The 11109-nt window shown below is 41.5% G+C and overlaps 1 protein-coding gene across 1 annotated transcript; it reads right to left on the reverse strand.

Annotated features, from left to right (window-relative positions):
* Positions 1-6501: 6501 nt before the first annotated feature.
* On the reverse strand, positions 6502-10152 carry SMLR1 (small leucine-rich protein 1). The gene is made up of 2 exons (XM_009695594.1): positions 10026-10152; positions 6502-6614 (listed from the first exon to the last, which is right to left on the reverse strand). Exons 1-2 carry the CDS (start codon positions 10150-10152, stop codon positions 6502-6504), a joined length of 240 nt encoding a protein of 79 aa, XP_009693896.1.
* Positions 10153-11109: the final 957 nt, after the last annotated feature.

The raw sequence follows: 11109 nt of genomic DNA on the forward strand, positions 1-11109 counted from the left end.
ATATGACTTTTGGCACTCAGATGTAAACTTGGAAGATACTTGAAGTAAGCAAGTCAGTTAGGAGAACTGCAGTTCGAGGCCACAGAACCTTGAAAAGCAGGGATTAGTACAAGTAGTCTTCAGGGTTACCAGAAGGGTGGCACGATTGTCTCATTCCTAAGACTGGTACTAAAGTATCAGTGTTCTTTAGACATCTTCCAATAACCATCCTGGTTTATGTGGTTCAGAGAAGAAATCTTCAGATGCCAAAACAGACGAGATTTGGACAGCACAGTGCAGGTTAAAATGCCCCTCAGTCTGCGAGTGGTTCTACTGAGTTCGTTGAGTTAGGATGTATAAGATCTTCAAGTAACAAAACAAATCATAATACTTTTCGCTATGTTCTTTTTCACTTCTGAGCAGTGTATTTTTGGTGCTATTCTCAGTTTAGATTGCTGCCATCTGTCAGCATGCTTGCTTAACAGAAGTTCCTATTAGTTTTGGCTTCGTATAATTCCGATAACATAAGACAACAGTAACTAAGATGTTGATTTCTATATGCATATAGGCGTTCTCAACTACATCCCACATTACCAAGAAAAATAGATAACAATCTTACCTGCTTTTCTTCAAAAACAGAGACATTCTGCCTTTCAGAAAGGGCGAGAGAACCCCACCCAGCCGAATAAATAACAGAAGAACACGGCCACAACCCTCTGCAGGAGCAGGGAGGTTCTCAAGGAAGTGACAAGTGTGGGATATGTAAGTGGAGGTCAACATGAAGATATATCCGTTTAGGGGGATGTCTTAACAGATTTTTCATACAAAAGTGTGTAAGGAAAAGCTCTATAAAATCTTTCAGGTATTTTTGATATGGTGTAGCATTAGTTGCAAAATTCTTTTGATGGGAGGAAAGCGTGTTACTTCAATTCCTTATTGATTTGGATATTTCTAATTTGTTAGATACTAGATCAGTATTGGGTTTTATTGCAATTGTGTTTAATCCTGAAAAGTGCAAATATAATATTCTTGAAAACAATATTACTTTCACTGAGAGCTGTATTTCTTTAAATACTAATCAGAACCTTTTGTCAGGGAAAAATTAATAGTGCTTTCAGGTCAGCATAGCTTGTGCATAGCTATCACTTCCATTGATTAAACATCCTAATTAAACAACTGTTGTCATGCAGAAAAAGATAAGCTCCAAGTGTGATCAATCCTAAAAATAGTTAAGTTTTACAGATTCTGGTTGTATGTAATTATTCAAATGTTCTGGAATATTGTGCAATTCTGATGAGTTTTCATTGTTACTTTTATATATAATATATCTATAGCAAAAACTGCAACATGTAACAAAAGAAATTGTTCTCAAGGCGCTTCACAAGCTGTCTTTATAATACATAGGCAATTTCAAATACAATTACAGACCCATTTAATGAGAAGATATTTCAGTAATTAATTCTGCTTAAATACTTAGAAAAGTGAGTCATGTGGGTCCTACACAAATATAATACATCTTTCTTTTTAATCATGATCACTTAAGGGTTCATAATAAATGTTGGAGTTGTTCTACAGATTGTTTCTGAGATTAAGATTTCATAAAGGACAAGCAAGCAACTCTGGTGACAGACTTAAAAAAAAAAAAAAAAAAGAATTAATTGCTCAAAGCGATTAGCAATTAACTACAATACAAAGTGTTTCTTGAAGTGTTCTTCTTGACAACTCAAACTGAATGGCAACTTTTAGTTTGGCCACAGAAGAAATCAAATAGATGGAATAAAATAAATGAAATACTATGACAGAAGTCAGAATTTGGGAGATTTGATAGCAATCAGAACAGCAGCTAACTGTACCATTGGCCAGGATGCAGTGGGAGCTTCTCAGCTTTTGGGTACATTAACTATGGAAGTGGGCTTCTTGGAGCAGCTCGTGTCCTGCGCTCTTCACCTGAGTACACCTCTGGAAGGTTTGAAACTGTTTTAATTTTCAGGCTGCTCAGTTGTTTGGGATTTTTGTACTGCACTTGAAAAAAGGCACTTGGATTAGTAATATTAGTACAAATTACAAGCATTAGAAATGCTGCTAATACCTGCAGTGTTAAATTACTCTGTTTGGCGTGAAGCAAATCCTACGAGAGTTTTTGGAGGTAAGCATAGATGAATGGCTGTACTGGGCCAGGCTACCTGACCAGCACTCCCAGATCCCTGTCGCTGAGGCTGCTGGTAGTTGCCTAGGGGTGTGTGCAAGAGTAAGTACTGTGCTAGAAAGTAGTACTTTCCCAAATATTCTTCCAGCTCTCAGCAATTTGCAAAGACTTACTCGTCTATCAGTCTTTCATATTTGTCTGCCTCTGTGGATTTTCAGCCAATTTTAAAAAAAAATTCCTCTAGCAGGCATTTTCACCATTCCATGTGTCTTAAGGAAAGAACCACCATTCATTTATTTTAAGCTAGCTTCATTTGGTAGCACCGCTGCAGATAGTGGAAGAGACACCTGACAGTCATTGTCTCTTTGGTCGTTCCCCAACCCAAAGCTATTCCACAATTCTTTATCATTCTTATCACCTTTCTCTGTACCTTCCCTACTTATATGTTGAGACTTTAAATTGTCTTCTGGGAAGTGGAGAGGAAGCAATCACAGATAGGGAGGAAGGTTTTAAACATGCTTACTGGTTGTAGATGGAGTGGAATCCTAGCTTCACATTATTGCTAGTGACAGGAGGACACAGCGCTCCTCGGTGATAACAATAATTGGAGACAAATTACTTCCTTGCAATCACTGTATATATTTAGAGAATGCTGTTATAATTTATTTAGACAAAGACATAGTTTTATGGTGTTATTTAAATATGTATTTTGCCTTTTAGAAGGAATTATATAAGATACTGTGATGTGTTTCATGCAGGTAGCATGGAAACAGAAGAGATTTCTTGACACTGTTCGGTAATGGAACTGAAAACAGCAAGGCCTGAGGATTTTCATTACATGTTACTGAGTCTTGAATGTCAGATCCTCCTACATGTTAGCAATTACAGCTCAATAAGCAGTTGTAGGCATCCAGTGTATCTATTATAGAATTCTCTTCAGTATCCATACCACCGTTTTACAGTAAAATGCTGTTAAAAAGTGGTATCACTTTTCAGCATTGTAAATCTCTCTATTCTCAGTCGTTTTGTGAAATCAACAAAATCAGTTTTATGTTGCAGTACTGCTTGCTAAACTTCAATTCTGTATCTTTACATGTGGTCCAGGCCAATCTTTTCTTGGGTTGTGGAGGAATGAGTATTTGGAATTGGGGGTGGGGTGTGGTGGTGCAATTCCTTTAACCCTCTGATCAGTATCCAAGATCACTGCTTTTCTGTTGGCAGCATCTTTCTTAAATGTAAAAAGTCAATTCTTCAGAGCAGCCGTCTCAACTTCACTGCAAAGGATTGTGTAGACTGTAGTTAATAAAAGAAGAGGAAAGAATATATTACAGCGATTATTTAAAGATTTTCTTTAAAGATACCAATATCAGAGAAGTTTATGTGCTCAGGTAAACAATAGTTTCAGTGGTGCGGCCGAAGAATGCACTCTCTCTCACTTCAGAGCTGCTGGTCTGTTATCTCAGGATTGCGTAGGAGATGAGGAGCTGTTGCACAGCACAGGACACTGAATCAGTTGGCGGTGTGGCCTGCGTGTCGCAGGGATCCATACCAGCTCCTCCTGGGGACAGCAAGTGATGAAGTAACGTACCTCTGGAGAGGCACGGAGCAGGGTCGCGGCAGGAGGGCAGTAGGTCGGACTCATTGATCCTGTGCCATGCTTTTTCTAGGTGAGACAGCTGTAAGCAGAGGTGGATCGTTAGAATCAAACTTTCAGATCTCTCTCCTTAGACACGATGTTTTACCTGGCTTTAACTTTTGGATCTCTGTCATCTGCGGTGTGTTTGATCTTTGACATCACAGCCTGCAGGAACAGAGACACTGAAGAAACTGTGTAACCAGGAGAACAGACCTTTTTATCTGTTAATAATAGCTACATGAGTTAAGACCACTTTTCTTAAGAATCTTTATGTATTACATCTTAGTGTCTCAATCTCTGTGTCACATAAGTATTCATAAATACACTTCTGACACTGTATAATAACTGTCTTTTTTTTTTTAGTGAACCTTAAATACTTTACATAATGACATAGATCTAAGCTTAGAAGCATTAAAAATGAAACAAAGCATCACATTCTTTTCCATCATCGCTGCTTTCATGGGATGATGATGGGTCTTTCAGTTGAGAGCAGCATTATTTTGTTTGCTTGGTGCCAGCACTCGAAGTACAGGAGTGGAGTTCATTAGAGGTGGGAGCAGGCCAATATTAAGACCTTTTGAGACTGGCTATACTGGGTGTAAAGAAAGTGTGCCCTGCTTTGGCCTGTGTTGTACGAGGGCTGCCAGGCGATGTGAAAGTCCAGGCATGAGAGGAGCTCGGGGAGTAGGTGCTCCCCGGGGTCTGGAGTAGCTGTGAAGGTAAGATCTGCTCAAGAGCTGGGGGATAGGGAGCTGCCTCTGGAGTGCTTCTCTCCTTTTGCTCTCTGAAATGCATCGTGTTTTGCTAGTCAAATGGAATTTCTGGTGTGAAGTTTAAGAACAGAATGACTGCACGTGTTTCTCTTACAGGGAAGAACAAGTTTGTACAAAGAGTAAAATCAGAAGAAAAGTGTCCAGCCTTTTGATTGCAAAATATCAGGAAAGCACTTCTGGCATGATGGCAGGTGGGACATCTTCAAACAGGCAGAGAACCTGTTAGTGGGGAGCTGGGGTGAATTGCCAGTCGGAGGTGGGGAGCCCTGCGACTGAACTGCGGATTTCTCTGCCAGCTGACTGAGATATAAACTTGCTTTTACTATCTTTACTCTTCCAGGTTTTGCTGTGATTCTCTTACAGGGTTGCTGCCTTTGAAGTCAAAGTCTGTATGTCTACCTTGTGTTTAACTTCTCCTGTTCATGTTAATGCCATGACTTCTGAATAAATGCCTGCCTTTTTCCACCCAGCACCTTCTGCTGATTTCAAATGGAACTACAAAGTACTTTGCACTTTCAAACATAGGTAATTCTTTTGGGAACCTAAACAGAGACTGCTAGATCTAATTAGAGGTACTTGCATTTAAGCATCCTAGCCTTTACTTTTACTATACAAATATACAGGTATCTCTTTCCAAGTAACAAATAATTGACTCTTCACCTGTTCAATGCAATGTATTCTATGTTATTTGCATAGATGTAAACCAGTGTGATGAATTACCTATTCTTTAAAATAGGGTAGTATTAAAATGTGATAGAGGACTGTTATGTATAGTAAAGGTACTTGCTGTTTGACTCCTGTTTTCTTCTCACAGACTTTGATAAATGACAGTGTTTCTTAAACCTACAGTCATGGCCTCATTAGTGATTTTATAAAATGATTCAAAGGAGTTCTTAAAAGTCTATGAGAACTGAAATTGTGCAAAATCACACATAATCTCGGACAAGGCATTATCCACTCTGTTCTTGCAGGGTGGGTAATGGCAGACAGCTGTAATGAAAGGTAGTTGCAGACAGCAGTTGCTAGCGGATAGGGACAGTAAATATCAGGGACAATAATGATGTTGCTTTTCATTCTTCATCAGTTTGGGTTTAAACTTGAGAGTCAGAAACAGAGAAGCCAAAAGGCAATAGTATTTTCAAACAGTTTTTATGGGCCACCTGCACTAAAAATTGTACATCTACAGCTGGGGGGGGGAGGGGGGGATTTTTTTATTGTGTGACAAATGACACGCAAAGAAAGAAAACTCCATACTTAATGGGGTTTTTTATTTGAAAAATCATTCATTTGTCCTTAAACTAGAATAATAACTGGTTTACAGAATACTGACCGAATCTTTTCATGGTTTCAAAATTTGGCATGGTCAGTCAGCAGAGAGAAGTCCTTTTGTTTCCCATCACTATTATATTTTGCTTCCAAATTCTATGGAAAGCATACTTTACAAAACCTACAATCTTTCCCAAAGTGTACAAACTAATAAAAAAAAAAACAGTTCCTCCTCATCACCCTTCTCCATTTCCTAGATGTCACTGCTTGATATGAACTTGCTATTTATGCATCTTCAATTTAATGAGGCTGCCTTCCTTGTATAGGCCAGCTCAGCTCTCCCAGGACCTCGTTACGTAGCTTTCTTCTCGGTGGGCTAGGGAAGGGCTAGTCAGCGAGGTGCTTTCCCTCCTCCAAAATCCTGTGTCGCCTACGGGAACTGCTACAGGACGTTGCAGGAGGTCTCTGGGGTCCGATGAGTCGCAAAAAGTACCGCTTACTTGGCCTCATGTGGGAAAGCAAAACTGTCACAAGACCTTTTAGAAGGGCAGCAGCTGTTTGGTACAGTACAGCACTGATTTCTTCTCTTCCTTTTGTTTTCCTCTGTGGTATTTATCTACAGCTGGTTATTTTTAAACTTGCAGAGCTGAGTACTGGGTTTCAGTTTGCTTCCTGAGCTGTGAGACTCCCTTAGATGTCCTTCAGTTCTTGCATTTGTTCCTTTTTTGTCCAGATCTCCCAGGTTTCTGCCACTGGCCATGGGCATTCAGGAAGACCTTTCCGGGGTCTTGTGCCATGGCCAGTTCCTCATTAACTGAAAAATAAACCAAACAACACAAAATTCCATAAGAATGTGCTAATTTCCTGTGGTGAAGTTTTATAAGAAAAGGAGCTGGCACTTACTAGTAAGAACTAATCTTATTAAATTGAAGGTACCTAAGTAACACGCTATTTACCCATGCTCCTAGAAGAAAGTCTTCGAGTGTGAGATTGGGATTGTGCCTACGCCTGGTGAAGCACTGACACAAACTCTAGTGACATCAACAGAAATACTCTGTTCTCCTTTGCCTCCGCCAGCTTTCAATCTGAATAAAAGACTTAAACAACAGCAAGGGGAGCAGTTAGCTTGTACCGGCAATTCGCGTTCTGCTTTGCTGTGGCAGTGCCACGAGAGCCTCAAATTGGTCTGATCCTCCCGATGCTGCCTGTGCTACAAACAGAACAGAAAAATGATCTCTGTCCCCGTAACCTGGCATCTTCAGAACAGGACAGTGTCGTCAGAGTCTCGGAGAATATTTGGAGAGGGATGGAGAAACAAAGAAAAGAAAAAGAAGAAAAGCCCGGTTAGCATAAAACACTGTCACGGAACATGAGCTTCCCTTGTCATTGCTAGTTGTTCAGGAGAAATGTGTGCTGTTTTGTTTGTTGGTTTTAGTTTTATTTTTAAGGAATCTTGAAGGGATGCTACTAAGGTGGGTTTTGATATATTTACATGGAGGCTCTGTCTTGGTGCACAGAAAAAAATGAAATGCTTATTTGACAATGAAACAAGGCAGCCTTGCTTTTAGTAATGCAAATTTGATTTATTTTTTTTTTTTTTGAGATCTAAGGAAACAGGTACCTAAAGCCTGTTGAATTTCTGAGGCTTTGTCAGAGAGGAAGAGTTGCTGTTTAAAGGAGTTTGTTCTCAGGCTTATCTGTGGTTAGTCGTTTCGCTCACCTGATGGTCTTAAGCTGGAGCTGGCTCTGCTTGCCTGTACTGGGAGAGCTGCTGGGGATTGGTGTGAGCTGGCTGGAGGCCTAAGCGGAAGGTTGGACTCTGGCAGTCTCAGATCAAGCAAAAGAAGGGCTTGGAGGTAGAGCTGGGACTGCAATGCCCCAAATATTAAATAAACAGGAACTCATGTCCCATCATCTTGAAATTCCCAGCCAGAGCACCTGTGATCTGCAAACTGAGAGCCTCCTTCCTGGAGGCACTGAAGAGCCGGATGATTCCCTTCAAGCATCCCTCTCACTTATGAAAGGGAGAAGCACAGAAGCGATACTCCTTTGGCAAATTAGTCTGCCAGCTACTTCATTCACCTCTCTCTCTCAAAGCCTTGATTGCTAATCTCAGAAAATTTAGGAAATCATTCCTTACTTAAACTCACTACAAATCCAAAGCTAAAAATTCTGTGCTTTGAGAAGCAGGATTTAACATCAGGTTCTGCAGATTATTTACAGACCTGCAGAATGAGCGGCTAAGGAAGGTATGGGCACTGTGACAGAGGGCAGGCTGGTTTGTTTCAGCAGGTATCACGCAGCATTTTGGCTTACTGAAAGTACTGTCTGAGCCTCAGCAAAATACCTGAACCGATGGGATCTGTCACCCACCTGCTTTTCCTGTTTCGCTCGATCCTAGTTGGGATAGAAAAGCAAGAGCATCACCAGGTAAGAACGAGTTCAACAGTATCTCAGTATGATTTCATAACGACTAATGTCTAACTATCACAGATGGACACAGAGATGATTATTTGCTGAAACGGCGAATCCTCGCTCTCAGTACTTAGCTTTCTGTTCCCTCATAGATACTGAATTGTACGATGTTTTGGCACAACACCATTTTTTGGTTGCTGTTTATTAGTGTGTGAAAACCTGTCAGTGCTTTGCTCTAAGGATGATTTATAACCAACGGCAGAGCTGGGTTAGGCACGTGGAAGAGGCTTCCCTAGCTAATTAATTCAGCATCTGAAAGCACATCTTGAACAAGAAATGTTTGAGTTTTAGCAGCCTGGAGGTAACTTGTGGTGTACGCTTGTATGCAAACAAACACCCTTCCTCTCTGTTAAAGCCTCGGGTCTAAATGCCTGGAGATGTGACACAAAATAGGAAGTGAATTCATTCTACATTTCGGGGAGGGTGTGGCCTTTTTTACTTTTAGAGCTGTGTTTAAACTGCCTAATTTTCTGGATTTCAGAAGACTGCAGGATAGAGCAAACTTAATGAATGTACAAATTACAGTGCTTGATCTGGCACCTAGGTAAGGGTTGTGCCCTAGCCTTGCATGGATGGGTAAACCCAGCCTTCTCCTGTTGGGCCGATGCTCCTCGGGTGAGTCCTCAGCTTATCTGCAGAACCCTGCAGTCAGGATTGTCCTGCCTGTCCTAGCCAAGTCTTGGCTTTTGAGATCATGGGTGAGGTGCTAGAGCTGAAACGCGTCGTGCAGACCGTTGTCCCAGGCAGGGTTCTTGCCAAGCTGTACCAAGAAGCATCTGAAGTTTACAGAGGAAATCTAGGATGTCCTCTTAGCTCCCCTGACACTCCCTATGGAAAAAAGGTTCAAAAGGCAGCTAATTCAAGGAGCAAGCTTAGCCCAGTGCCTGCGAGAACGTGTTTTAGAAGGGCTGAAGGAAAGAAAGGATGAGGACTCCAATCTGAATGTGCGCTGGGCTGGCCTTGGCAGCTGGAAGCCTAAAATGAGAGCGGAGCACATGCGAATCTGCTGCCATAGCTGGGACCCAAACCTGGAAGGCATGAAGATCATCCCATTAGAACTGGATGGTCCGTCCTACAGGGGTTTCCCTTCTAAAAAAAACTCCTTGTCTGCTGCGGTTGTAGCCCAGCGTCTTTTCTGTGGAGGACCAGCCAGGCTCGGCGAGCAGCCCCGGTTTGCAGTATCCAGGTGTGCTGCACCCACGGTGCGTTGGCTTGGATGGGGCTGTTTCTTGTTTTGGTTTTACTCTGGAGATAGGTTTTTGAAGTGGGTATAAGCTGATCTTAAAATAGCAAAAGCAACATGGTAAATGTGCATTTAGGTACAAAGTAAAAGCAAATACGTACCTTTGAAAGAACACAAATGTGTACTCAATAACCAACTACTTATAGGGTGTAACTGCTGTTACCTGTCTCACTGAAGACTTGCACAGTGAATGCACAGAGGAAAATGATCTGTACTTTAACTACCCTATTCTTTTTCTCCATTTTGGTTGCCCCTTCTCTAGTGTAGTATAGTAAAATCTTCTATAGTATGGTGTGTAAACTATGGTGTTTTAAGTGAGGGTTCAGTCTAAGGTCTAAACAAATTCCTGTAATATTTTTCAAACAGAAAAGGGTCTAAAATGCAGTACAACTTCATAAAATTGTTTATGATCATAGCTATCTTCAGTTTAGTTAATGGTGCAAGCCTAAGAGTAGCCTGCTGAGTTTTGTCTGCCTACACACCCGTTGCCCCCATGTCCTGACTCACCTTCTAATAGTTTGATCCTGAAGTAGGCAATGAGCAGCAGCAGGAGTAAAGTCACAGGCATAAAGATCCCACCAAAGAGAACGTAGCCAGGCAGCTCCTTCAAAAACACTGAAAGTACGTAACTCATGCTCATTTTCCTCTGTGGCAGCCGCGCTCAGCAAGATCCTTCAGATCTCCAAGTGTGGACCTTACTTATCCTGCTTTCTTCCTTTGTTCCCTGCATCCACTTTCTGCCCTTTGCTCAGGCCATTATCTCTTTTTGGACTTTGGTTTGTTTGTGTAGGCCTGTGATTCCCAGTAGGACTGGAGTTCACTTGCAAAGTTACTCAACCACAAAGTTTAAAAGTCTGCACTGAAGTAATGTAGGGCTTTGAAACCTTTGGGTATGTTGGGCTGGGCAGGGCTCAAGATGTAAGGCTGCTGCCTTTTGAGCAATAGGGGTTCTGTCATCTCCTAATGTTGTACAGGCCGTTCTGAGTAACAAGCACCCTCTGACTAGATATATCATTAATTTTACAATAGATCTCAAATGCTGGCTCAGGGTGAAGACCCCATTATACATACCACACAGGCATACATCTCATCTCTGCTCTGAAGAGTTTTCAGACCAGACCACTGAGGCAAGCAGCAAGTGACCGAGTGGATGCTGTACCAACAGCATTTTTTTCCAAAGAGCAGCTGCCGCTGCAAAACTTAGGAAGTTTTCTTTCTTAGCAAAGTTGAAAAGATGGGATTTTGGGGGGCCAGTTGTGCCAAAGAAATCACGAGCCTTATAAGCATTCAAGTAAGCAGGTTTGAGATGTTCAGTGTGTTCAGTTTTCCCGTCTAGTCATCAGCCTATGGCAGAACTGTGTCTAGGATGCATTGATTGGTTTGAAAAGATCATTAGTTATTTTATAGCCCTTCCCTACATTGTAAAAACATCTGGTCGGTAGACCTGACATCTTGGAAGTGCTATTGCATGAAGATTGCATTGATTTCACTTGGGGGCAATGCAGAATCTTGCCTGTGGGCTTGAATTCCAGCAGAGACGGTGCATCGGGTTGTTGGAGATGAGGTTAGTCTACGTGAACATTCAGTCCTT

Source organism: Cariama cristata, unplaced genomic scaffold, assembly GCF_000690535.1.
Source record: "Cariama cristata isolate BGI_N322 unplaced genomic scaffold, ASM69053v1 scaffold8182, whole genome shotgun sequence".
In the NCBI taxonomy this organism is placed as follows: Eukaryota; Metazoa; Chordata; class Aves; order Cariamiformes; family Cariamidae; genus Cariama; species Cariama cristata.

Excerpts from the sequence above, each read along its gene's own strand:
- SMLR1 (XM_009695594.1), bottom strand. The coding sequence starts at position 10,152 with ATGAGTTACGTACTTTCAGTGTTTTTGAAGGAGCTGCCTGGCTACGTT. Across the intron at positions 6,615-10,025 it reads CAGGATCAAACTATTAGAAG|TTAATGAGGAACTGGCCATG; the intron begins GTGAGTCAGGAC and ends TTTATTTTTCAG.